At 49.3% G+C, this 27,989-nt stretch overlaps 1 protein-coding gene across 1 annotated transcript in view; it reads left to right on the top strand.

Annotated features, from left to right (window-relative positions):
• Positions 1-27,989, top strand: part of LOC144935606 (uncharacterized) — a 55,590-nt gene that overhangs the window by 8,954 nt on the left and 18,647 nt on the right. Inside the window, exons 3-4 of the mRNA XM_078862431.1 lie at positions 25,533-25,615; positions 26,381-26,521. Of these exons, the coding sequence (XP_078718557.1) occupies positions 25,533-25,615; positions 26,381-26,521 (224 nt within the window). The remainder of the gene's footprint in view (positions 1-25,532; positions 25,616-26,380; positions 26,522-27,989) is intronic.

Below are 27,989 nucleotides of genomic sequence, written 5' to 3'. Positions count from 1 at the left end.
GTGTGGACGAATCTCAACCCGTCGCTTCTGTACGATGGGATCGAGCGTTGCCCCCTCGCTCGCGTGCGCGGGTTTTATGCGCTTCCTGCGGTTTGCTCCCACAAGCAGTGTTGCGAGATGCAGCTGCAACGCCGCGCGCGATTACTCGCAAACTCAATATTACGATCGTCCGTACTTTATCGGTTACGTACAGACGTGATTATCGCCGGCATCAGATGAATTAAAGACGAATTTCTTCAGAACTGCTTTTTGTGTGTTTAGTTTGTTGTCTTTCCTCCGCACCTCCGATTAGTGCGGTTGGCTACGTACGGTGTGAAAGAAGATCAACATACCTAAGCATCATCATTATCAGTTCAACATACACACGTACACTGGGCCCAACGGTGTTGATGTGACGACCCCACGTGGCACACGCTTCATATGGCTCCCAGAGGCAGACAGCGCAGCAGTGACGACACTGTGACTACCACCGCACTGATGAGTCCTGGTCGTAACGAAACCACGGTCCACAGTTCATCTGTAGCTGCATCACCGCTGCTGCCGGCAGTCACATTTATTCGCATCGATGTTCATGGCGACCTCAGACAAGATGAACCACATTGCAGTTCCTCGGGAACTGCTGATGGTTTGATTATTATTTACACGCTTTTTATTAACTCACTCTGTCTGTTGCTGTTGTATCCTCAAATCTTGTAACTCAATTTTAACCCACTTCCTAATGTGGTATCGACTGCAAACTTGGTATACTTATGTCATACTGATGACAATACTATATTATATCATTAAACATTTTTGTAAACATTTTTTATATGTTATGTTTCGGCTTGGATCTAATTGTCCACGCTCAACTGACGTTGGCTGTAAATCAACACGGTCCCTTACGTTATGGCAAGCTTCGGGGCCACTTCCTGGAGTCGAGGAGTTCTTACATTACTAGTACGGTACATTTCATTAAAGCGTGTTTAAAAAAACTGTTTTTTTAATGCTATTTATTTTGCATAATGTACAGAGGCTGCGTGATTTGTATGCACATCTGTGTTGTTATTGTTGCTGTTGTTTGAAACTATGTGGTTTTCCAGCTTTGGCTATTCTGTTATTTCACAAAATATTGGGTATCATTTTTTTTATCAACGCAGTCAAATATCCATACAAAGCTATGTCAGACTATGGATTTCTGTGTGAATTTGCTGGTCACTGTATAAGTCTATGGCTCTCTGTGTGAGTCTGTTGGAATCAACGTGAGTCCATGGATCTCTGTGTGAGTCTGCTGGTCTCTCTGTGAGTCTGCTGGTCTCTGTGTGAGTCTATAGGTCTGTGTGAGTCTATGGATCTCTGTGTGAGTCTATGGATCTCTGTGTGAGTCTGCTGGTCTCTTTGTGAGTCTATGGATCTCTATGTGAGTCTATGGATCTCTGTGTGAGTCTGCTGGTCTCTTTGTGAGTCTATGGATCTCTGTGTGAGTCTGCTGGTCTCTATGTGAGTCTATGGATCTCTGTGTGAGTCTGCTGATCTCTGTGTGAGTCTGCTGGTCTCTGTGTGAGTCTATGAATCTCTGTGTGAGTCTGTGGGTCTCTATGTGAGTCTATGAATCTCTTTGTGAGTCTATGGGTCTCTTTGCGAGTCTATGGATCTTTGTGTGAGTCTATGGCTCTCTGTGTGAGTCTGCGGGTCTCTTTGTGAGTCTATGGATCTTTGTGTGTGGCTGCTGGTCTCTGTGTGAGTCTATGGATCTCTGTGTGTGGCTGCTGGTCTCTTTGCGAGTCTATGGGTCTCTGTGTGAGTCTATAGGTCTGTGTGAGTCTATGGCTCTCTGTGTGAGTCTATGGATCTCTGTGTGAGTCTGCTGGTCTCTTTGTGAGACTATGGGTCTCTGTGTGAGTCTATGTATCTCTGTGTGAGTCTATGGATCTCTGTGTGAGTCTGCTGGTCTCTGTGTGAGTTTATGGATCTCTGTGTGAGTCTGCTGGTCTCTATGCGAGTCTATGGATCTCTGTGTGTGTCTATGGATCTCTGTGTGAGTGTGCTGGTCTCTTTGTGAGTCTGCTGGTCTCTGTGTGAGTCTATGGGCCTCTGTGTGAGTCTATGGATCTCTGTGTGAGTCTATGGGTCTCTTTGTGAGTCGATGGATCTCTTTGTGAGTCTGCTGATCTCTTTGTGAGTCTATGGATCTCTGTGTGAGTCTGCTGGTATCTATGTGAGTCTATGGATCTCTGTGTGAGTCTGCAGATCTCTGTGTGAGTCTGCTGGTCTCTGTGTGAGTCTATGGATCTCTGTGTGAGTCTATGGGTCTCTATGTGAGTCTATGAATCTCTTTGTGAGTCTATGGGTCTCTTTGCGAGTCTATGGATCTTTGTGTGAGTCTATGGCTCTCTGTGTGAGTCTATGGATCTCTGTGTGAGTCTGCGGGTCTCTTTGTGAGTCTATGGATCTCTGTGTGAGTCTGCAGGTCTCTGTGTGAGTTTATGGATCTCTGTGTGTGGCTGCTGGTCTCTTTGCGAGTCTATGGGTCTCTGTGTGAGTCTATAGGTCTGTGTGAGTCTATGGCTCTCTGTGTGATTCTATGGATCTCTGTGTGAGTCTGCTGGTCTCTTTGTGAGTCTATGGGTCTCTGTGTGAGTCTATGTATCTCTGTGTGAGTCTATGGATCTCTGTCTGAGTCTGCTGGTCTCTGTGTGAGTTTATGGATCTCTGTGTGAGTCTGCTGGTCTCTATGTGAGTCTATGGATCTCTGTGTGAGTCTATGGATCTCTGTGTGAGTGTGCTGGTCTCTTTGTGAGTCTATGGATCTCTATGTGAGTCTATGGATCTCTGTGTGAGTCTGCTGGTCTCTTTGTGAGTCTATGGATCTCTGTGTGAGTCTGCTGGTCTCTATGTGAGTCTATGGATCTCTGTGTGAGTCTGCTGATCTCTGTGTGAGTCTGCTGGTCTCTGTGTGAGTCTATGAATCTCTGTGTGAGTCTGTGGGTCTCTATGTGAGTCTATGAATCTCTTTGTGAGTCTATGGGTCTCTTTGCGAGTCTATGGATCTTTGTGTGAGTCTATGGCTCTCTGTGTGAGTCTGCGGGTCTCTTTGTGAGTCTATGGATCTTTGTGTGTGGCTGCAGGTCTCTGTGTGAGTCTATGGATCTCTGTGTGTGGCTGCTGGTCTCTTTGCGAGTCTATGGGTCTCTGTGTGAGTCTATAGGTCTGTGTGAGTCTATGGCTCTCTGTGTGAGTCTATGGATCTCTGTGTGAGTCTGCTGGTCTCTTTGTGAGACTATGGGTCTCTGTGTGAGTCTATGTATCTCTGTGTGAGTCTATGGATCTCTGTGTGAGTCTGCTGGTCTCTGTGTGAGTTTATGGATCTCTGTGTGAGTCTGCTGGTCTCTATGCGAGTCTATGGATCTCTGTGTGTGTCTATGGATCTCTGTGTGAGTGTGCTGGTCTCTTTGTGAGTCTGCTGGTCTCTGTGTGAGTCTATGGGCCTCTGTGTGAGTCTATGGATCTCTGTGTGAGTCTATGGGTCTCTTTGTGAGTCGATGGATCTCTTTGTGAGTCTGCTGATCTCTTTGTGAGTCTATGGATCTCTGTGTGAGTCTGCTGGTATCTATGTGAGTCTATGGATCTCTGTGTGAGTCTGCTGATCTCTGTGTGAGTCTGCTGGTCTCTGTGTGAGTCTATGGATCTCTGTGTGAGTCTATGGGTCTCTATGTGAGTCTATGAATCTCTTTGTGAGTCTATGGGTCTCTTTGCGAGTCTATGGATCTTTGTGTGAGTCTATGGCTCTCTGTGTGAGTCTATGGATCTCTGTGTGAGTCTGCGGGTCTCTTTGTGAGTCTATGGATCTCTGTGTGAGTCTGCAGGTCTCTGTGTGAGTTTATGGATCTCTGTGTGTGGCTGCTGGTCTCTTTGCGAGTCTATGGGTCTCTGTGTGAGTCTATAGGTCTGTGTGAGTCTATGGCTCTCTGTGTGATTCTATGGATCTCTGTGTGAGTCTGCTGGTCTCTTTGTGAGTCTATGGGTCTCTGTGTGAGTCTATGTATCTCTGTGTGAGTCTATGGATCTCTGTGTGAGTCTGCTGGTCTCTGTGTGAGTTTATGGATCTCTGTGTGAGTCTGCTGGTCTCTATGTGAGTCTATGGATCTCTGTGTGAGTCTATGGATCTCTGTGTGAGTGTGCTGGTCTCTTTGTGAGTTTGCTGGTCTCTGTGTGAGTCTATGGGTCTCTGTGTGAGTCTATGGATCTCTGTGTGAGTCTATGGGTCTCTTTGTGAGTCGATGGATCTCTTTGTGAGTCTGCTGGTCTCTTTGTGAGTCTATGGATCTCTGTGTGAGTCTATGGGTCTCTTTGTGAGTTTATTGATCTCTGTGTGAGTCTATGGGTCTCTTTGTGAGTCTATGGGTGTATGTGTGAGTATATGTGTCTCTGTGTGAGTCTATGGGTCTCTGTGTGAGTCTATGGGTCTCTGTGTGAGTCTATGGGTCTCTGTGTGAGTCTGCTGGTCTCTACGTGAGTCTATGGCTCTCTGTGTGAGTCTATGGGTCTCTGTGTGAGTCTACGGGTCTCTTTGTGAGTCTATGGCTCTCTGTGTGAGTCTGCTGGTCTCTTTGGGAGTCTTTGGCTCTCTGTGTGAGTCTGCTGGTTTCTTTGTGAGTCTATAGATCTCTGTGTGAGTCTATGGATCTCTGTGTGAGTCGATGGATCTCTGTGTGAGTCTACTGGTCTTGTGTGATTCTATGGATCTCTGTGTGAGTCTATGGATCTCTGTGTGAGTCTGCTGGTCTCTTTGTGAGTCTATGGATCTTTGTGTAATTGTGCTGGTCTCTATGTGAGTCTATGGGTCTCTGTGTGAGTCTATGTGTCTCCTTGTGAGTCTATGGATCTCTGTGTGTCTGCTGGTCTCTTTGTGAGTCGATGGCTCTCTGTGTGAGTTTGCTGGTCTCTTTGTGAGTCTATGGATCTCTGTGTGTCTGCTGGTCTCTATGTGAGTCTATGGCTCTCTGTGTGAGTTTGCTGGTCTCCTTGTGAGTCTATGGATCACTGCGTGATTGTGCTGGTCTCTGTGTGAGTTTATGGATCTCTGTGTGAGTCTGCTGGTCTCTATGTAAGTTTATGGATCTCTGTGTGAGTCTATGGGTCTCCTTGTGAGTCTATGGATCTCTGTGTGAGTCTGCTGGTCTCTATGTGAGTCTATGGCTCTCTGTGTGAGTCTGCTGGTCTCTTTGTGAGTCTATTGCTCTCTGTGTGAGTCTGCTGGTCCCTACGTAAGTCGATGGATCTCTGTGTGAGTCTACTGGTCTTGTGTGATTCTATGGATCTCTGTGTGAGTCTATGAATCTCTGTGTGAGTCTGCTGGTCTCTTTGTGAGTCTATGGATCTTTGTGTGATTGTGCTGGTCTCTATGTGAGTCTATGGGTCTCTGTGTGAGTCTGCTGGTCTCTATGTGAGTTTATGGATCTCTGTGTGAGTCTATGGGTCTCCTTGTGAGTCTATGGATCTCTGTGTGAGTCTGCTGGTCTCTATGTGAGTCTATGGGTCTCTGTGTGAGTCTATGTGTCTCCTTGTGAGTCTATGGATCTCTGTGTGATTGTGCTGGTCTCTATGTGAGTTTATGGATCTCTGTGTGAGTCTGCTGGTCTCTATGTGAGTTTATGGATCTCTGTGTGAGTCTATGGGTCTCCTTGTGAGTCTATGGATCTCTGTGTGAGTCTGCTGGTCTCTATGTGAGTCTATGGATCTCTGTGTGAGTCTGCTGGTCTCTTTGTGAGTCTATTGCTCTCTGTGTGAGTCTATGGATCTCTGTGTGAGTCTGCTGGCCTCTATGTGAGTCTATGGATCTCTGTGTGAGTCTGCTCGTCTCTATGTGAGTATATGGCTCTCTGTGTGAGTCTGCTGGTCTCTTTGTGAGTCTATTGCTCTCTGTGTGAGTCTGCTGGTCCCTACGTGAGTCGATGGATCTCTGTGTGAGTCTACTGGTCTTGTGTGATTCTATGGATCTCTGTGTGAGTCTATGGATCTATGTGTGAGTCTGTTGGTCTCTTTGTGAGTCTATGGATCTTTGTGTGATTGTGCTGGTCTCTATGTGAGTCTATGGGTCTCTGTGTGAGTCTATGTGTCTCCTTGTGAGTCTATGGATCTCTGTGTGAGTCTGCTGGTCTCTATGTGAGTCTATGGCTCTCTGTGTGAGTCTGCTGGTCTCTTTGTGAGTCGATGGCTCTCTGTGTGAGTCTGCTGGTCTCTTTGTGAGTCTATGGATCTCTGTGTGATTGTGCTGGTCTCTATGTGAGTTTATGGATCTCTGTGTGAGTCTGCTGGTCTCTATGTGAGTTTATGGATCTCTGTGGGAGTCTATGGGTCTCCTTGTGAGTCTATGGATCTCTGTGTGAGTCTGCTGGTCTCTATGTGAGTCTATGGCTCTCTGTGTGAGTCTGCTGGTCTCTTTGTGAGTCGATGGCTCTCTGTGTGAGTCTGCTGGTCTCTTTGTGAGTCTATGGATCTCTGTGTGATTGTGCTGGTCTCTATGTGAGTTTATGGATCTCTGTGTGAGTCTGCTGGTCTCTATGTGAGTTTATGGATCTCTGTGGGAGTCTATGGGTCTCCTTGTGAGTCTATGGGTCTCTGTGTGAGTCTGCTGGTCTCTATGTGAGTCTATGGATCTCTGTGTGAGTCTGCTGGTCTCTATGCGAGTCTATGGCTCTCTGTGTGAGTCTGCTGGTCTCTTTGTGAGTCTATTGCTCTCTGTGTGAGTCTGCTGGTCCCTACGTGAGTCTATGCCCTCTGTGTGAGTCAACACAACACAATGTGGATTCATGTCTGTTGTGTCTAAATGCGATCACATATCTAACAAAGGAGGGGCCCTGCCTTTAAATATCTGACAGTTTCTGGTGCCGGTGGTAGTCGTGGGTGTGGAAGTGGTAGTGGTAATGGTCATCGTGGTGGTGGTGGTTACGTTGTTAACATTCGGTGGTGGTTGGTATGGTTATTATGGTGTGTGACAACCATTGCAGTAGCAGTGGTGGTCGTGATGATGGATGATGATGATCATGGGCGTTGTACGTATGTTGAACTTCTTTCGCACCGTACGTAGTCAACCGTGCTAATTGTATGTGCGGGAGAAGGGCAATAAACTGTAGAGAAAAAAGTTGTAAATAAATTCATTTTTTATCTCGATGATTTAAAAGTCCGTAGCTCCAGTGGCTTCCTAATATCGTAGAACAGAGTTCCAGACGGCCGCAGAAGCGCATCTAAGAGCGCGATGCAGTAACCATGATGGTGGATTCACGGAGGCCTTCATCCAGCAGTGGATTAACCACGGCTGATGATGATGATGATGAGTCGTAAACGGGCCCTTCACCATCGCCTCCTCCTCCTCGCCACACCCCCTGTCATGTCCATGATGACTCTGTGTTGTGTATCGCGCTTGTGTTTTTTTGCGTCAGTTGTGATGACGATGCTGGTGTAGTTGGTGATGCGAGTACCCATCGTGCTACGTGGCGCTTGGTGGTGGTGCTGCTGCTGCTTGCTGGGCTCGTGGTGGTTGGCGTTGGTGGTGGTGGCAGTGGTGGTTTGAGAGCCATCCGCATTTACAATATTTGCCCACGTGGGGGCGACTCAGCCCCACGCCACTGCAGCTGGAGTGACCCCCCCCTCCCCCACATCCCCCGCCACCCCCCCGTCTTCCCCACCTCCTCCTCCCACCTCCCCTCTACCCCCCACCTCCCCTCTACCCCCCCACCTCCCCTCTACCCCCCCACCTCCCCTCTACCCCCCACCTCCCTTCTACCCCCCACCTCCCCTCTACCCCCCACCTCCCCTCTACCCCCCCACCTCCCCTCTACCCCCCCACCTCGGTAACAACACCGTGCGTGGCCTTAAAATGGAAAATATATCAGAGGCGACGTTTCGGACAATGCCCCAACTTCAAAGCACGTAATTCGAGGCGCATTGGTCACGTAAACGTGGTCGACTCAGCCTATCACACTAGCTTGCCGATAAAACGACTACCACTTTGCGGACAGTCACCAGTAATTAATAATCCTATAGCTCTCTATTCTGACCCCCCCCCTCCCGTCATAAGAATATGGAATTTCCACCGCCACAAAATTCTGGTTAATTTCAACTTCCGTCTCGGATAGTTGTAGAGAGCATGCACAGGTCGACCGCATCGTTCAAGCTGCTCAGAAAAGTGAGCGGGGCTTGGAAGGGACGACGACGATGATGATGGGGCGCTGGTGAGATGTTAACTACCTCGCCTGGTATACAGGAGGTCGTGGCTTCGATCCCGACCCTGACGCCTGCTGCTGTATATTTGGAGTTTGCGTGTCTCTCTCTCATCATCATCATCACGGTGGCTAGGAGATGTTAACTACCTCGCCTGGTCTACAGGAGGTCGTGGCTTCGATCCCGACCCTGACCCCCTTCTGTATAATTGGAGTTTGCTTGTCTCTCTCTCATCATCACGGTGGATAGGAGATGTTAACTACCTCGCCTGGTCTACAGGAGGTCGTGGCTTCGATCCCGACCCTGACGCCTGCTGCTGTATATTTGGAGTTTGCGCGTCTCTCTCTCTCGCTCTCCCCCCCGTGGATTTTTCTCCGGGTCTCTCCGGGGTCTTCACTCTAAATGTAGAATCACCATCGCCACGCGTTTAGACTTCATAGTATTTGTCTGCTACAAATGTCCACGTGATAAGCCACTTCGTTGAGCTATCATTTGCAGCAAGGCCGCTTCTGAAAAAGAGCTACACACTTCAGCGGGCCTTACCTGGTAAAATAACAAAAACACATTTCTAGTTTATGGTTTCAGTTTGATGATGTCCGATGGTCGAGACTAAACACGAAGTGACAGCTCCGAGACGGAGCGATTGCATCGTTCGCGTGCAGGCGCTCGGTGGATCCCAACATGGCACGGTTCGTGAAGGCGTCGGCGGATGCGGAAGGTCTTCATCGAGCAGTGGATTAACCATGGCCGCTGCTGATGATGATGGAGTCGCGTTACTCGTAAACGTCGATCCACCATCGCAGTCCTCCTTCCTCCCCTCCCCTCTCGTCATGCCCCTGATGGATCTATGTCGTGTGTTGCTGGAGAGAGTGGACCTTGCCTGAGAACAACTGGCAGTTCACCAGGATCGGGGAGGAGGTTCGGTGATTCAAGCGAGACACTGAATGTCGAGACCGCTCCAGACTGTTGCTTGTGTTGAACCAGCGCCGCTGAAATCGTGCCCTCCCAGTAGGAAGGCCGTCAGGCTGATGGGATGTGCAAACGCTTGCTTATTATTTATTACGTGTAAGAGACAGATGTGGCATCGAAGTAAGTGGCAATGCCGCCTCGCTGAGCTATTTTATCGTCTGCTGATTTGTTTTATTCCATTATCGAATCACCCAACATTCGCATCGTCTCATCCGGGCCCCCTGCACCCTCCCCAAAATAAATCTCACTTGGCTTCGTCTAAACACCCACACAGCCACCACCAGCACCACCACCTCCCCTCCCCCCTTGGCGCTGCGGGGTGGTACGGTCCTTAGCTCATCCCTGCGTCCCTTTTTATAAAGATCGCGCTGCGCAAAGACCCGACTTGCCGCATCACCGCTCCCTGCCACCCGATCTCGCTCTCCGATACTCCTTCTCGATACTCCTCCCAGATCCTCTTCCCTGATTTTCCCAGATCCTTCCCAGATCATCCTTCCCAGATCTTCCTCCCAGATTCTCCCAGATTCTCTCCGATCCCATCCGCATCCTGTTCCTTTATTCTGACCCCAAACCAACAGGGACCGGAGCGACAGGCTCTATCTACTGCCAGGTAACCGGTACGCGAGGTCGGAGTGGAGCGGAGGTAGGAAGGGTTTTGGAGGGGAGGTGGGGGAGGTTTGTACGTCCGCGTGACAATAATGACACTCGCTATTAATCACGCGTGATATTGTGCCGCAGTGATACCATTAGTATTATTAATTGCAATCTTAACGTGTCTGCTGTTGTACTGATTGGCGTGCGCTCTTGATATTCATCCAATGATTGCATCCGCCGTCCGCGGGGGAAGAGCGGTGGCGCTGTGATTAGCACACTGCGCCTGTGCGACTGGCGCTCAGAGTTCCATCGCTGGTCACGGTTTTGACGCCAGTTGCTAAAACGTGGATGGTCTTGAATCGTTCCAGGGGGGGGGGATAAAAACACCTCTTCACCAACTAGCACTTTACCATGGTGGTGAAGTATGGTCAACCCAGTTCCCACCCCATCATGATCCCTCGCGGCGTGGTGTTGGAGCTGGACGTCCTCGTGATATTCGGACATTCGCGAATAAAGCCGCGTGCAGGGGCAGCTCTGTGATCACGTTTGCGTAGACGGACGTTTGTACACAACGCGATGTGTGTGTGTGTCGGTGGGTGTGAGTTCGATTCCCGCTCACGGCCAACGCCGGTCACGATTATCTGAAGCGGTCATGGGCCTGCCCCCTGCGTCGACTCAGCCTCAAACGAGTACCTGGTGCGGTGTTTAAACATCGCCGCTGGGGAGACAAAGGCGGCCGGGCGTGGTGTTGGCCACCCACCCCTTTCGTGTGCCTTGCCGGCCTTCATAGGTGCTCGCTAACAGCACTTGTCCCAACAGTCTGTTGCAGGCTATACGGGGGACCTTTGCCTTTGTGTCAGCGTCGAGGAGCGGTGGCGCAGTGGTTACCGCACTGCGCTACCAACCCGGCGACCCGAGATCGATTCTCCGCTCATAGCCAACACCGGTGACGATTATCAGCACCGGTACAGGATCTCTCCTGGTCCACTGAGCCTGAGAAGAGTACCTGGTGCGGTGTGTCAACATCAGCACCGGGGAGACAAAGGCGGGCGGGCGGGCCTGGTGCTGCCCCCCCCCCCCCTCGTGTGCCGTGCCGGCCTTCATAGGCGCTGCTCGCTTGCATCACTTGCCCCAGGCGACACGGGGAATCTCTGCCTCTGTTACTTTATACGATGTCACGGCACACACTGTGGGCAGCGCTGTGGGCAGCGGAGCAGGACAGCAACACGTCTGGTTCACTGTACATCTATGCTCCCCGCATTCTATGCAACTGACTTCACACTGACCAGCGAGGTGACGTATGGTCAAATAAGGATCCGCACGGCGTGGGGAGACCCTCATCCAGCGGTGGATTCACTTCCCAGAGCTGGACGTGGACATTTACAAATGCCCCTGAGTGGCGGCAATGTTACCACGGTGCTTGTGCCAGGCTAGGTGCAGGAGGTCACGGGACAGACCCAGGTGCCATGGGTAGACTGCTGTACCAGGCTAGGTGCAGGAGGTCACGGGACAGACCCAGGTGCCATGGGTAGACTGCTGTACCAGGCTAGGTGCAGGAGGTCACGGGACAGACCCAGGTGCCATGGGTAGACTGCTGTGCCAGGCTAGGTGCAGGAAGTCACGGGACAGACCCAGGTGACATGGGTTGAATGCTGTACCAGGCTAGGTGCAGGAGGTCACAGGACAGACCCAGGCGCCATGGGTTGACTGCTGTACCAGGCTAGGTGCAGGAGGTCACGGGACAGACCCAGGTGACATGGGTAGACTGGTGTGCCAGACTAGGTGCAGGAGGTCACGGAACAGACCCAGGTGCCATGGGTAGACTGGTGTGCCAGGCTAGGTGCAGGAGGTCACGGGACAGACCCAGGTGCCATGGATTGACTGCTGTGCCAGGCTAGGTGCAGGAGGTCACGTGACAGACCCAGGTGACATGGGTAGACTGGTGTGCCAGGCTAGGTGCAGGAGGTCACGTGACAGACCCAGGTGACATGGGTAGACTGGTGTGCCAGGCTAGGTGCAGGAGGTTACGTGACAGACCCAGGTGACATGGGTAGATGATGAGAGGCAGATTGTGATGGTTCTGGTGATGATAATTATGATTTTGACTGACGTTAATGGTGTTGATGATTATGGCGTCAATAATGATGTTGGTGGTGATGATGATGATGGCGATGATGGCTATACCATTGATGATGGTGATAAAGGGGATAGTAGTTGTGATTATCACGTGGGACACAGAGCCCACGTAAGTCATCCTCATCAGCTCATCCTGTCTGCCTCTGTCTTGCCGGCCTATCTGGCTGTCTGTCTGATTTCTCGTCTTTCTGTGTGCTTCTCTGTCTGTCTCTCTGTCTGTTAGTCTGCCGTTAGTCTGCCTCTCTGTCTGTCTGCCTCTCTGTGTGCCTCTCAATCTGTCGGCCTGCCTGCCTTCCCTCCTGTCTGGTCTATCTGGTCTGTCTGTCTGCCTCTCTGTCTGTTAACATGTCTCTTCGTCTCCCTGTCAGTCTGTCTGCCTCTCTGTCTGTCAGCCTCTCTGTCTGTCTGCCTGCCGCCCCCCCCCTGTTTTGTCTATGTGGTATGTCTGCCTGTCTGTCTCTCTGTCTAGTCTCAATGTCTGACAGCCGAGCTATCAGTCTGCCTGTCTTCCTGTCTGCAATGCCGGAATGTCGGTCTGACTGCCTGTTCATCAACCTGTCTGTCTCACTGCCCGTACTGCCTGTCCGCCCGTGCATCAGTCAGTCAAAGATCCAGAGAGTCTGTGAGTGAGTGAGTCAATCTGTGAGTGATTAAGTGAGTCAGTCTGTGAGTGAGTGATGGAATCAGTCTGTGAGTGAGTGAGTGAGTCAGTCTGTGAGTGAGTGAGTGAATCTGTCTATGAGTGAGTGAGTGAATCAGTCTGTGAGTGAGTGAGTCAGTCTGTGAATGAGTGAGTGAGGAGTCAGTATGTGAGTGAGTGAGTCAGTCTGTGAGTGAGTCAGTCTGGGAGTGAGTGAGTGAGGAGTCAGTCTGTGAGTGAGTGAGTGAGGAGTCAGTCTGTGAGTGAGTGCGTGAGTGAGTCAGTCTGTGATTGAGTGAGTCAGTCTGTGAGTGAGTGAGGAGTCAGTCTGTGAGTGAGTGAGTCAGTCTGTGAGTGAGTGAGGTGTCAGTCTGTGATGGAATGAGTGAGTGAGTCAGTCTGTGACTGAGTGAGTCAGTCAGTCTGTGAGTGAGTGAGGAGTCAGTCTGTGAGTGAGTGAGTGAGTCAGTGAGTGAGTGAGTCAGTCTGTGAGTGAGTGAGTCAAACTGTGAGTGAGTGAGTGAGTCAGTCTGTGAGTGAGTGAGTCAATCTGTGAGTGAGTGAGTGAGTCAATCTGTGAGTGAGTGAGTGAGTCAGTCTGTGAGTAAGTGAGTCAGTCTGTGAGTGACTGAGTGAGGAGTCAGTCTGTGAGTGAGTGAGTCTGTGAGTGAGTGAGTCAGTCTGTGAGTGAGTGAGTCAATCTGTGAGTGAGTGAGTGAGTCAGTCTGTGAGTGAGTGAGTCAGTCTGTGAGTGAGTCAGTCTGTCAGGCTGTGAGTGAGTGAGTCAGTCTGTGAGTGAGTGAGTCAGTCTGTGAGTGAGTGAGTCAGTCTGTGAGTGAGTGAGTCAGTCAGTCTGTGAGTGAGTGAGTCAGTCTCTGAGTGAGTCAGTCTGTGAGTGAGTGAGTCAGTCTGTGAGTGAGTGAGTCAGTCTGTGAGTGAGTGAGTGAGTCAGTCTGTGAGTGAGTGAGTCAGTCTGTGAGTTAGTGAGTGAGTCTGTCTGTGAGTGAGTCAGTCAGTCTGTGAGTGAGCGAGTGAGTCAGTCTGTGAGTGAGTCAGTCTGTGAGCGAGGGAGTGAGTCAGTCTGTGAGTCAGTGAGTGAGTCAGTCTGTGAGTGAGTGAGTCTGTGAGTGAGTGAGTGAGTGAGGAGTCAGTCTGTGAGTGAGTGAGTCAGTCTATGAGTGAGTAATTGAGTCTGTGTGTCAGTGAGCGAGGAGTCTGAGAATGAGTGAGTGAGTCAGTCTGTGAGTGAGTCAGTCTGTGAGTGAGTGAGTAAGTCTGTGAGTGAGTGAGTCAGTCTGTGTGTGAGTGAGCGAGGAGGCTGAGAATGAGTGGGTGAGTCAGTCTGTGAGTTAGTGAGTGAGTCAGTCTGTGAGTGAGTAAGTCTGTGAATGAGTGAGTGAGTCTGTGAGTGAGTGAGTCAGTCAGTCTGTGAGTGAGTGAGTGAGTCAGTCAGTCTGTGAGTGAGTGAGTGAGTCACTCTGTAAGTGAGTGAGTGAGTCACTCTGTAAGTGAGTGAGTGAGTCAGTCTGTGAGTGAGTGAGTCAGTCTGTGAGTGAGTCAGTCTGTGAGTGAGTAATTGAGTCTGTGTGTGAGTGAGCGAGGAGGCTGAGAATGAGTGGGTGAGTCAGTCTGTGAGTGAGTGAGTGAGTCTGTGAGTGAGTGAGTGAGTCAGTCAGTCTGTGAGTGAGTGAGTGAGTGAGTGAGTCAGTCTGTGAGTGAGTGAGTCAATCTGTAAGTGAGTGAGTGAGTCACTCTGTAAGTGAGTGAGTGAGTCAGTCTGTGAGTGAGTGAGTGAGTCAGTCTGTGAGTGAGTGAGTGAGTGAGTGAGTCACTCTGTAAGTGAGTGAATCAGTCTGTGAGTGAGTCAGTCTGTGAGTGAGTAATTGAGTCTGTGAGTGAGTGAGTCAGTCTGTGAGTGAGTGAGGAGTCAGTCTGTGAGTGAGTAATTGAGTCTGTGTGTGAGTGAGCGAGGAGTCTGTGAGTGAGTGAGTGAGGAGTATGAGAATGAGTGAGTGAGTGAGTGAGTCAGTCTGTGAGTGAGTGAGTCAGTCTGTGAGTTAGTGAGTCAGTCTGTGAGTGAGTGAGTTAGTCTGTGAGTGAGTGAGTCAGTCTGTGAGTGAGTGAGTCACTCTGTAAGTGAGTGAGTTAGTCTGTGAGTGAGTCAGTCTGTGAGTGAGTAATTGAGTCTGCAAGTGAGTGAGTCAGTCTGTGAGTGAGTGAGGAGTCAGTCTGTGAGTGAGTGAGGTGTCAATCTGTGAGTAAGTGAGTGAGTCTGTGTGTGAGTGAGTGAGCGAGGAGTCAGTCTGTGTGTGAGTAATTGAGTCAGTCTGTGAGTGACTGAGTCAGTCTGTGAGTGAGTGAGTCACTCTGTAAGTGAGTGAGTGAGTCAGTCTGTGAGTGAGTAATTGAGTCTGTGAGTGAGTCAGTCTGTGAGTGAGTCAGTCTGTGAGTGAGTGAGGAGTCAGTCTGTGAGTGAGTAATTGAGTCTGTGAGTGAGTCAGTCTGTGAGTGAGTGAGTCAGTCTGTGAGTGAGTGAGGAGTCAGTCTGTGAGTGAGTGAGGTGTCAGTCTGTGAGTGAGTGAGGTGTCAGTCTGTGAGTGAGTGAGTGAGTGAGCGAGCGAGCGAGGAGTCAGTCTGTGACTGAGTAATTGAGTCAGTCTGTGAGTGAGTGAGTCAGTCTGTGAGTGAGTGAGTCACTCTGTAAGTGAGTGAGTGAGGAGTCAGTCTGTGAGTGAGTAATTGAGTCTGTGTGTGAGTGAGTCAGTCAGTCTGTGAGTGAGTAATTGAGTCTGTGAGTGAGTGAGTCAGTCTGTGAGTGAGTGAGTCAGTCTGTGAGTGAGTGAGGAGTCAGTCTGTGATTGAGTGAGGTGTCAGTCTGTGAGTGAGTGAGGTGTCAGTCTGTGACTGAGTGAGTGAGTGAGCGAGGAGTCAGTCTGTGAGTGAGTAATTGAGTCAGTCTGTGAGTGAGTGAGTCAGTCTGTGAGTGAGTGAGTCAGTCTGTGAGTGAATGAGTCAGTCTGTGAGTGAGTGAGTCAGTCTGTGAGTGAGTGAGTCAGTCTGTGAGCGAGTGAGTGAGTCAGTCTGTGAGCGAGTGAGTCAGTCAGTCTGTGAGTGAGTCAGTCAGTCTGTGAGTGAGTGAGTCTGTGAGTGAGTGAGTTAGGAGTCAGTCTGTGAGTGAGTGAGTCAGTCTATGAGTGAGTAATTGAGTCTGTGTGTGAGTGAGCGAGGAGTCTGACAATGAGTGAGTGAGTCAGTCTGTGAGTGAGTCAGTCTGTGAGTGAGTGAGTAAGTCTGTGAGTGAGTGAGTCTGTGAGTGAGTGAGTCAGTCAGTCTGTGAGTGAGTGAGTCAGTCCGTCTGTGAGTGAGTGAGTCACTCTGTAAGTGAGTGAGTGAGTGAGTCAGTGAGTGTGTGAGTGAATCAGTCTGTGAGTGAGTGAGTCAGTCTGTAATTGAGTGAGTGAGTCACTCTGTAAGTGAGTGAATCAGTCTGTGAGTGAGTCAGTCTGTGAGTAAGTAATTGAGTATGTGAGTGAGTGAGTCAGTCTGTGAGTGAGTGAGGAGTCAGTCTGTGAGTGAGTAATTGAGTCTGTGTGTGAGTGAGTGAGCGAGGAGTATGAGAATGAGTGAGTGAATCAGTCTGTGAGTGAGTGAGTCAGTCTGTGAGTGAGTGAGTGAGTCAGTCAGTCTGTGAGTGAGTGAGTCACTCTGTAAGTGAGTGAGTGAGTCAGTCTGTGAGTGAGTCAGTCTGTGAGTGAGTAATTGAGTCTGCGAGTGAGTCAGTCTGTGAGTGAGTAATTGAATCAGTCCGTGAGTGAGTGAGTGAGTCAGTCTGTGAGTGAGTGAGCGAGTCACTCTGTAAGTGAGTGAGTGAGTCAGTATGTGAGTGAGTAATTGAGTCTGTGAGTGCGTGAGTCAGTCTGTGAGTGAGTGAGTCAGTCTGTGAGTGAGTGAGGAGTCAGTCTGTGAGTGAGTAATTGAGTCTGTGTGTGAGTGAGTCAGTCAGTCTGTGAGTGAGAAATTGAGTCTGTGAGTGAGTGAGTCAGTCTGTGAGTGAGTGAGTCAGTCTGTGAGTGAGTGAGGAGTCAGTCTGTGAGTGAGGTGTCAGTCTGTGAGTGAGTGAGTGAGTGAGGTGTCAGTCTGTGAGTGAGTGAGTGAGCGAGGAGTCAGTCTGTGAGTGAGTAATTGAGTCAGTCTGTGAGCGAGTGAGTCAGTCTGTGAGTGAGTGAGTCACTCTGTAAGTGAGTGAGGAGTCAGTCTGTGAGTGAGTGAGTGAGTCAGTCTGTGAGTGAGTGAGGAGTCAGTCTGTGAGTGAGGTGTCAGTCTGTGAGTGAGTGAGTGAGTGAGGTGTCAGTCTGTGAGCGAGTGAGTCAGTCTGTGAGTGAGTGAGTCACTCTGTAAGTGAGTAAGGAGTCAGTCTGTGAGTGAGTGAGTCAGTCTGTGAGTGAGTGAGGAGTCAGTCTGTGAGTGAGGTGTCAGTCTGTGAGTGAGTGAGTGAGGTGTCAGTCTGTGAGTGAGTGAGTGAGCGAGGAGTCAGTCTGTGAGTGAGTAATTGAGTCAGTCTGTGAGCGAGTGAGTCAGTCTGTGAGTGAGTGAGTGAGTCACTCTGTAAGTGAGTGAGGAGTCAGTCTGTGAGTGAGTGAGTCAGTCTGTGAGTGAGTGAGTGAGCGAGGATTCGGTGTGCCGGGCTGTCAGCGGTGACAGAGCTCGGGTTGGCGATGCCCTCTCCGTAGACGGCGCTACGCAGAGGTCGCGGTGACCTCTGCGGGGCGCCGCTGCGCCAGCTTCCTCGCGCGGGGAGAGCCGCGTGGGGGAGTGGTGGTGATGGTGGTGATGGTGGTGGTGGTGATGGTGGTGATGGTGATGGTGGTGGTAATGGTGGTGATGGTGGTGATGGTGGTGGTGATGGTGATGGCGGTGGTGATGGTGGTGATGGTGGTGGTGGTGGTGATGGTGGTGGTGGTGATGGTGGTGATGGTGGTGATGGTGGTGATGGTGGTGGTGATGGTGGTGGCGGTGGTGATGGTGGTGGTGATGGTGGTGATGGTGGTGGTGGTGGTGATGGTGATGGTGGTGGTGGTGATGGTGGTGATGGTAGTGGTGATGGTGGTGGTGATCGTGGTGATGGTGGTGATGGTGGTGGTGGTGATGGTGATGGTGGTGATGGTGGTAATGGTGGTGATGATGGTGGTGATGGTGGTAATGGTGGTGATGATGGTGATGGTGGTGATGGAGGTGGTGGTGATGATGACGATGGTGGATTGCTGATGGATTGGTGATGGTGGTGGATTTGTAGTGATATAATGGTGATGGTGGTGATGGTAGATTGGCGGTGATGATAGCGATGATGTTGGTGATGGTGGATTATTTGTGGTGATGGTGATGATCGTAATGGTGGTGGATTGGTAGTCATAATATTGTGATTAGTGTTGATATGATAGTGATCATGGTGGTGATGGTGGTGGATAGTGGTGATGATAGTGCTGATGGTGGTGGATTTGTGGTGACGATAGTGGTGATGATCGTGGTGATGGTGGATTGGTGGTTATGGTGGTGGTGAACATAGTGGTGATAATGATGATGGTGGTGGTGATGATGGTGGATTGGTGGTGATGATAGTGGTGATGATAGTGGTGATGATAATGATGGTGGATTGGTGGTGATGATAGTGGTGATGGTGATGGTGGTGGTGATAATGATGGTGGATTGGTGGTGATGGTGGTGGTGGTGATGATGATGGTGAATTGGTGGTTATGATAGTTGTTACGCGCATCCGCTACTCAAAAGGGTCAATACCACCATCATCACAATCACCACCATCATCATAATCACCACCATCATCATAATCACCACCATCATCATAATCACCACCATCATCATAATCACCACCATCATCATAATCACCACCATCATCATAATCACCACCATCATCATAATCACCACCATCATCATAATCACCACCATCATCATAATCACCACCATCATCATAATCACCACCATCATCATAATCACCACCATCATCATAATCACCACCATCATCATAATCACCACCATCATCATAATCACCACCATCATCATAATCACCACCATCATCATAATCACCACCATCATCATAATCACCACCATCATCATAATCACCACCATCATCATAATCACCACCATCATCATAATCACCACCATCATCGTAATCACCACCATCATCGTAATCACCACCATCATCGTAATCACCACCATCATCGTAATCACCACCATCATCGTAATCACCACAATCATCGTAATCACCACCATCATCATAATCACCACCATCATCATAATCACCACCATCATCATAATCACCACCATCATCATAATCACCACCATCATCATAATCACCACCATCATCATAATCACCACCATCATCATAATCACCACCATCATCATAATCACCACCATCATCATAATCACCACCATCATCATAATCACCACCATCATCATAATCACCACCATCATCATAATCACCACCATCATCGTAATCACCACCATCATCGTAATCACCACCATCATCGTAATCACCACCATCATCGTAATCACCACCATCATCATAATCACCACCATCATCATAATCACCACCATCATCATAATCACCACCATCATCATAATCACCACCATCATCATAATCACCACCATCATCATAATCACCACCATCATCATAATCACCACCATCATCATAATCACCACCATCATCATAATCACCACCATCATCATAATCACCACCATCATCATAATCACCACCATCATCATAATCACCACCATCATCATAATCACCACCATCATCATAATCACCACCATCATCATAATCACCACCATCATCATAATCACCACCATCATCATAATCACCACCATCATCATAATCACCACCATCATCATAATCACCACCATCATCATAATCACCACCATCATCATAATCACCACCATCATCATAATCACCACCATCATCATAATCACCACCATCATCATAGTCACCACCATCATCATAGTCACCACCATCATCATAATCACCACCATCATCGTAATCACCACCATCATCGTAATCACCACCATCATCATAATCACCACCATCATCATAATCACCACCATCATCATAATCACCACCATCATCATAATCACCACCATCATCATAATCACCACCATCATCATAATCACCACCATCATCATAATCACCACCATCATCATAATCACCACCATCATCATAATCACCACCATCATCATAATCACCACCATCATCATAATCACCACCATCATCATAATCACCACCATCATCATAGTCACCACCATCATCATAGTCACCACCATCATCATAATCACCACCATCATCATAATCACCACCATCATCATAATCACCACCATCATCATAGTCACCACCATCATCATAGTCACCACCATCATCATAATCACCACCATCATCATAATCACCACCATCATCGTAATCACCACCATCATCGTAATCACCACCATCATCATAATCACCACCATCATCATAATCACCACCATCATCATAATCACCACCATCATCATAATCACCACCATCATCATAATCACCACCATCATCATAATCACCACCATCATCATAATCACCACCATCATCATAATCACCACCATCATCATAATCACCACCATCATCATAATCACCACCATCATCATAATCACCACCATCATCATAATCACCACCATCATCATAATCACCACCATCATCATAATCACCACCATCATCATAGTCACCACCATCATCATAGTCACCACCATCATCATAATCACCACCATCATCATAATCACCACCATCATCATAATCACCACCATCATCATAATCACCACCATCATCATAATCACCACCATCATCATAATCACCACCATCATCATAATCACCACCATCATCATAATCACCACCATCATCATAATCACCACCATCATCGTAATCACCACCATCATCATAATCACCACCATCATCATAATCACCACCATCACCACAATTCTTGGTACATGACTATGCTATCAGTGTCAGCATCATCAGCAATAGCCATTATCAATCCACTGCTGGATGAAGGCGTCAGCAATTGCATGTCTGTGTATCCGTGTAACCGTGTGTCTGTATTTTTCTTATCCACGTGTTTGTGTATCCGTGAGAGTTGGACAAGTTCGATTGAATACTTCAACGATATATATCCTCAATGGGATATTTCATTGGGAAACTGCATATTTATGGACTATTTTATTGGGATGTGATCGGATGCTTCAATAGGATATTTCATTGGTATATATCTAATAGGATATTTAATGGGATATTTCGATGGGATAATGTTTTTGGATGTTTCAATTGAATCTAGTAATATTATATTTCTACGGGATCTTTCTAAGAGCATATCAGTGTGATGTTTGTGTGGAATATGAAAAAAACAGATGGGGTATTCAAATTGGTTGAATAAGGGATATTTAATTAGAAAGTTCAATGGGATATTTTTGTTTTTATTATATATGTCTATGGGATATTTCATGGGATAAGTATTGGCATATTTAATGGGATATTAGAATGGAATACATCTACGTAATATTTCATGGATATTGCAATTGGATATTTAAATAGATATTTACGAGGGTGTTAATGGAATATGTCAATGGGATTTTTATTTTCTTGGTATATTCAATGGGATATTTCAATGGGCTATATCGATCGGCTATTTCAATGTGATATTTAACACGACATTTAATGGGATATCCGAATGGCATATATGACTGCTGTATGGGACATATTTGACTAGGAATCAATGGCGTAAATGGAATCTCACCTCGTCCGGCTCGGGTCCTAGGGGAGGGAGCATTGCCGACATCAGGGAGGAGTGTTGATCAGAGGTGTGGAGGAGGACGAGGTAGAGGAGGGAGAGTCATCTTCTTCCAGCTGATGCAGACGACATCAGGGAGGAGTGTTGATCAGAGGTGTGGAGGAGGACGAGGTAGAGGAGGGAGAGTCATCTTCTTCCGTCGTACGGCTGATGCAGATGCAGAGCAACAACTGCAGGTTCACGTGCAGGTGGTTATCAAGGCACACAACCGCGTCAGAAGCAGCTGTGAAGTCCCCTTCGTATTTGTGGATCTGCCATTGCGTCGTTAAGCGTCGCACTACGGTCTGTTCTGGATGAAACACAGTCGCACGCTGGAGCGTTTTAATTTTCAATTTGTGCATCAGATACCGACATCTACCGCCCTGGTTTGTGCAGTGGGTGTGGTTTATGGTGGACCATGAGCTTCGTGGAAGATCGAACCCAGTGATCTTCTGCGTTGGGTCTTCACAAGGTGGTGTTTGTTTGTGAGTTCTTTTGAACTCCATTCAGCTCCCCACGCTTCATCGGGTTGAACTCACATTGATGAAGGTTCAGCGCGTGGGTCTAAAGCGCTTGGCGTGACTTCAAGCGATGCCGAGGGACGTTATTGAGGTCCCGGTGAATGGGAAGGCGACTGCTTCCCTCGATGTTCAGGACTTCCCGGAGGATCGCAGCGTTGTGGCGGATGGGTGGGACAGAGATTTGGTGACAGCACGGGCAGCCAGGGTGTTGGGGTCGACTCAATGGTTCCAGTATGACAAAAACAAGAACAGGTTGAACCCTTTCTGGCAATAGCACAGGAGGTGTTAAGACGTTCCAACACCAAATAAAAAAACCTTTTGCAAGGAATCGTGTCTGCATTCATCACACACGGTGCTTGTGGTCATCAATGCAGTCACTTGGTTCCTTGCAAAAGGTTTCTATTCGGTGTTTGAACATCTTGACACCTCCTGTTCTATTTGCCAGAACGGGTAACACATGTTCTTGTTTTTGTCATACTTTGATACTGGCAAAAGGTCCTATTTCGAGGGCTCTGGTGACACACCACATTGCAGTGTTCAGTTGGACATCAACAAGTGGAGTGGTGACTGCTTCTCGTCCAGTACTCGGCTACAGAGTCCACGAGAGCCAGCGTTGATGTCCGCAGCACTGAGGGTGCTGATGCCTCCCCAGCTTGTGGTTGGAGGAGGTGAGAAGGAGACAGTGCCAGGTTGAGGAGGAATGTGGAGAAAAGAGGTGAATATGACGAGGTGAGGAAAAGATGGAGGTGGGGCCGACGTGATGATGAGGTGAGGAGAAGGAATATTCGAGGAGGTGGAGGAGAGGCTAAGAAAGGGTGAGGACAAGGGGGTTCTGGAGGTGAAGCGTTGGGGATGTGAGGAGGTGGTGGTGAGGATGAGGTGAGGAGGTGGTGGTGAGGATGAGGTGTTTTTGGGTCGAGTGCTCTGGAGGAGACGTTCTGAGTAACGCAGCTCGCGTCTTTGCACATCGCACGATGCAGATGGTCATCATCAACATCATCACCATCACCACCACCCTCATCATCATCAACATCATCGCCATCACTACCACCCTCATCATTATCAACATTATCACCATCACTACCACCCTCATCATCATCAAAATCATCACCACTCACATTATCATCACTACCACTCTCATCAACACTACCACCCTCTTCAATACTCATCATCACTACCACCCTCATCATTACCACCACCTTCATCATTACCACCACCCTCATCATCACTACCACCCTCATCATCATCAACATTATCACCATCAATACCACCCTCATCAATATCTTCATCACCACCACCCTCATCAACACTCTCCTCATCACTACACCACCATTGTCATCATCACCACCACCTTCATTATCACCACCATCATCACCACCACCATCATGCTGGTGCATGACTATACTGAGAGTGAGCATCATCATCAGTAGCAGCCATCATCAATCCACTGTTGGATGAAAACTATCCCAATGTGTGTCCGTGTGTTTATATATATATGTGTGTCCTCACGTCCGTGTGTAAGTGTGTCTGTGTCCGTATGTCCATGTGACCGTATGTCTGTGTATCCGTGTATCCGTATGTCTGTGTATCCGTGTATCCGTGTATCCGTATGTCTGTGTATCCGTGTATCCGTGTGTCTGTGTGTCGGTTTATCAGTGGGGAGCGGTGGCGTAGCGGTTAGCGCGCTGCGCTATGAACCCGGCGAACCGAGTTCGATTCCCGCTCACGGCCAACACCAATGACGATTATCTGAACCGGTCCTGGGTCTCCCCCAGGTCGACTCAGCCTCAAATGAGTACCTGGTGCGGTGCGGTAAAACATCACCACTCGGGAGATAAAGGCGGCCGGGCGTGGTTTTGGCAACCCACCCCCTCGTGTGCCGTGCTGGTCTTCATAGGTACTCGCTAGCAGCACTTGGCCCAACAGTCTGTTCAGGCTATACGGGGGTTCTTTGTCTTTGTGTCCGTGTGGACGGAGGTGGCCAGCAAGTGGTTTACTCGGCGGGACACCGCAATGAAGCTCCGCTCATCATCATAGGAATTAGTATCATCATCATTATTGTCAGCATCATCATCATTACAACCTCCACCACCCTGGTCATCACCAAAAACAGCGTCGTCGTCATCATCGTCGTCGTGGTCTGTCACATCATCATGAGCAGCACCATCTGAAGATGCGGTATTCATGTTTTTATTGTACTCTGTCGACTGTGGCAGAGTCCCATAGCACCTGACTGCAGGAATTCATATTTTATGGTTCTTTCGGTAAAGTCACGTAGATAGAAAAAAAGAATAACAATAAAAGAATAAAAATAAGTGAATAAATTGTTTTTATTGTTTATATAGAAATATTGATAACAACAAAATTATAAAAATAAAGTGAATACAAATAATATTTGTTATTCTTTTTTCATTCACTTTAATAGTACATTTTTGTATTCAATTTATTTACATTTTCATTATTTTATTATAATTGTTTCTATCTACGTGACTTTACCGAAAGAACCATAGAATATAAGTTATATTGAGTGATTTGGGCGGTCGAGAGGATGTGGGAAGGAGGAGGAGGACTGCTGAGGGATGCTGTTAACAGTTAACCCGACTGATTCAGAGCAAGACCCTTGCTGTTGTGGTTCTTATTGTTGTGTTTGTGGTTGCTGTTGTTGTTGTTGTGATGCTGCTACGGCGTGACAACTAAATATATTCTTGCATGCAATTGATGACGTTACGGGAAATGGCGCTTTGTACTACGTGATCTGAAGGAGGGCCATTGCTCGAAACGTCACCGATTATATGGGCCGATAATGCCGTAATACATAAGGGACCGCGGAGCTTGGGCAGTTGGTAGTGCTGGCTACTCACCGCGTGGCTGCTGCCTTCCCCGCTCATCTGTGGTTCCTCTTCTCCTGACATGCGTGTGTGCACGTGTGTGGGTGTGCGCGCGTGTGTGCGCGCGTGTGTGCGTGTGTGTGTGCGTGCGTGTGTGCGTGTGTGTATGTGTGTGCACGTGTGTATGTAGCTGTTTTTGTATGTGTGAGTGCTTGTGTGCGCGTGTGTATGTATGTGTATATGTATGTATGTGTGCGCGTGTGTATGTGTTTGTGCGCGTGTGTATGTATGTGTATATGTGCGTGCGTGTGTATTTATGTGTGTGTATGTATGTGTGCGTGTGTGCGCGTGTACACGTGTGTATGTGTGTATGTATGTATGTGTGCTTGTGTACGCGTGTGTATGTATGTGTGTGTGTATGTATGTGTGCTTGTGTACGCGTGTGTATGTATGTGTGTATGTATGTGTGTATGTGTGCGCGTGAGTGTGGTAGTGGGGGCCGTAGTGTAGTGGTAAGCGCGCTGCGCTACGGCCACCAACACCCAGTGACGATTATCTGAATCGGTTCTGGGCCTCCCCTAGGTCGACTCAGCCTCAAATTAGTATCTGATGCGGTGTATAGACATCGTCACTGGGGAGACAAAGGTGGCCGGGCGTGGTGCTGGCCACCCAACCCCTCACACGTTGTCCGTGCCGGCCTTCGTAGGTGCCGCTCGCTAACAGCACTTGTCCCCAACGGTCTGTTACAGGCGATGCTGCTTTGTCTTTGTGTGCGTGGTTGCGTCGGGTGGCGCAGGGCAGAAGACCCTGCAGCACAGCAGCGATGAGTTGGACACCGTGGTGCTGATCAACCCCTCGGAAGAGGCGGTCGGAACCGAGGTGAGCAGGAGAGTGGAGAGAGACGAGCCGTGGTGTTGACTCACGTGGCTGTCAGTAACCCAGCACTGCTGTGGAGGCAGCGCCCAGGGGTTGCTGGATCACCACACACCACCTGTGCGGTGATCTACCAACCCTCCTGGCGGTGCCATACCCTGGCACGGGGATAGAGCGTTGCCCCCTCGCGCAATGCGTGGGTTTTCTGCGGGTGCTCCAGTTTCCTAAAGATACAAATCTCAACGTGGCAGCAGCAGCAGAACCCTCCTGAAAAAGTGTCACAAGGCTCAGAGTGGCTCTCCTGGATAAACTGTTCACGGGTCTCCATCATCAAGGAGCATTGGTGAGTATTCTGGGGGGGGTTGTGAGTTTTGTGTGGGGAGCGGTCGCACAGCGGTTAGTGTACCCGAGTTCGATGTCCCGCTTCAAGGCCTCCACCAGTGACGATTCTCTGAACCGGTACTGGATCTGCCCTAGGTCGTCTTAGCCTCAATTGAATACCTGGTACAATGCGTTAAAACATTGCCAACTGGGGAGACAAAGGCAGCCGGGCGTGGTGCTGGCCGCCCACCCCACTCAGTGCCGGGTCGGTCTTCATAGGTGATGCGACTCCCTAGCAGCTATATGGGTGATCTTTGTCTTTGTAAGGTGCATGTGCAGTGAGTGTGGGCATTGAACACGCTGGTGTTGGTGTGTGTCCTCCTGCCCCGCTGCCTTCCATGCACCCCCTTCATCCCCCTCCTCAACACTGCACCCCGCCCCCCCCCCCAGGTGCGCACTCTCCTCCGGGGTCCGGCGCACCACAAGCTGCTCGTGGTGTCCGGCCAGAGCCTGGAGCCCACGGGCGACATCGCCCTGCAGCAGGGCTACGTGTCGTGCCAGGGCCTCGCCAGCATCCTCACCGAGCCCGAGGTGAGCTCACCGCTCCGTACCGGATGGGGGGCACAACCGGTAGCGTAACGAGCGTGGGGCAGGCAGGAGGTGCCTTTCCTCTACACCCCCCCCCCCCACCAAAGCTACGAGTTTGGGCCCCCTTAACAACCACAATGATAGATGTTTTCTAAAGTTTAGTATTAGAAGTAATACCGTTTTTTTACCGTAAAGAAACGTAATTGACTTTAGTGAAAGAACATTGGACGTGGAACTCCGTTTCTGGGATTTTTGTTTAATTGGATACGTGTCAATTGTTTTTCAAAAAGGTACTAGGGAGCTGTAAGTGGCCGCATGTTGCGAAGACGCAGCGCCCCTACAGCGTTAAATGTTCGATACCGTGAGCGTAATGACGATGTGATTAGGCACGAGGAGGCCGCGATTTTTTATAAAAGCCTGGGTGCGACCGTGCTGTGAGACAAATCAAATATTGGGGCCCCACCTGACCGATCGCTGCACCCCCTGAGCTGATGATGTCGCTACTACGCCACTGGGCACCACCCTCCAGCTACCTCCAGCCACCTTCAGCCACCTCCTCCACCACCACCACCACCCACCGCCTCCTCCTCTTCTGCTGACACCGCCGGTCTTTATTTGCGCCCGTAACCAGAGACGCCGGATTGAGTTGGGGGATCTCAACGATCGCGCCGCGCGCCGCAGTGGCAGAGCAACCTTGTCCTTATCGATTAAACGTTGCTGCACCCCCCCACCCCCACCATACCCCCCCACACACCCCCACCATACTCCCCGACACACCCCCACCATACTCCCCCACACACCCCCACCATACTCCCCCACACACCCCCATCACCACCGCGCCACTTCCTCAAATGTGCCACCCTTGCGTGGCCAAATTGCTGAGCAGGGCAGAACAGAACGCGGTGGTAACGATCGGCACCCTCATGAATCATTCATCGGCCCACGTCGTCCCTCGGAGATGACTTCCGAGAATGGGGGGAGGGAGGGTGCGGGGTTGGTTCGCCAGGGGGGGGGGGGCAGGGCGGCAGGGGTGGGGTTCACAATGGCCTTGTCACTGAGAAACTGAGCCAACGGGCCGGTGCTGACGTCACGAGTGTTCAACTTGAATCTGAGCGAATTCATCGAGACCCATAGACTCGCACAAAGATCTATAGATTCACACTGAGATCAATAGACTCACATAGAGAACAATAGACTCACATGGTGTGTGTGGGTGGATTTTTCTCCAGGTCCTCCGGTTTTTCCCTCCACATTTGGCTGCTATGCATTTCCACGTGATGAGCCACTTCATTGAGCTATCATTTGTGGCCAGGTCGCTTCTGAAAAAAGAGCTACGCAGCTCAGTGGGCCTTACCTCGTAAAATAAAAAAAATAGTTTAGTTTAGTTGGAGCAATATCAGCATCAGCAGACTCATCCATCTGAACTGGTCTCATAACTGACGTCTCTCCTCCCTCTCTCCCCACCATCTCC

The sequence above is a fragment of the Lampetra fluviatilis genome, chromosome 13, assembly GCF_964198595.1.
Source record: "Lampetra fluviatilis chromosome 13, kcLamFluv1.1, whole genome shotgun sequence".
In the NCBI taxonomy this organism is placed as follows: Eukaryota; Metazoa; Chordata; class Hyperoartia; order Petromyzontiformes; family Petromyzontidae; genus Lampetra; species Lampetra fluviatilis.
The sequence above is the reverse complement of the archived record's forward strand: the minus strand, read 5'-3'. Positions and strand labels throughout refer to the sequence as shown.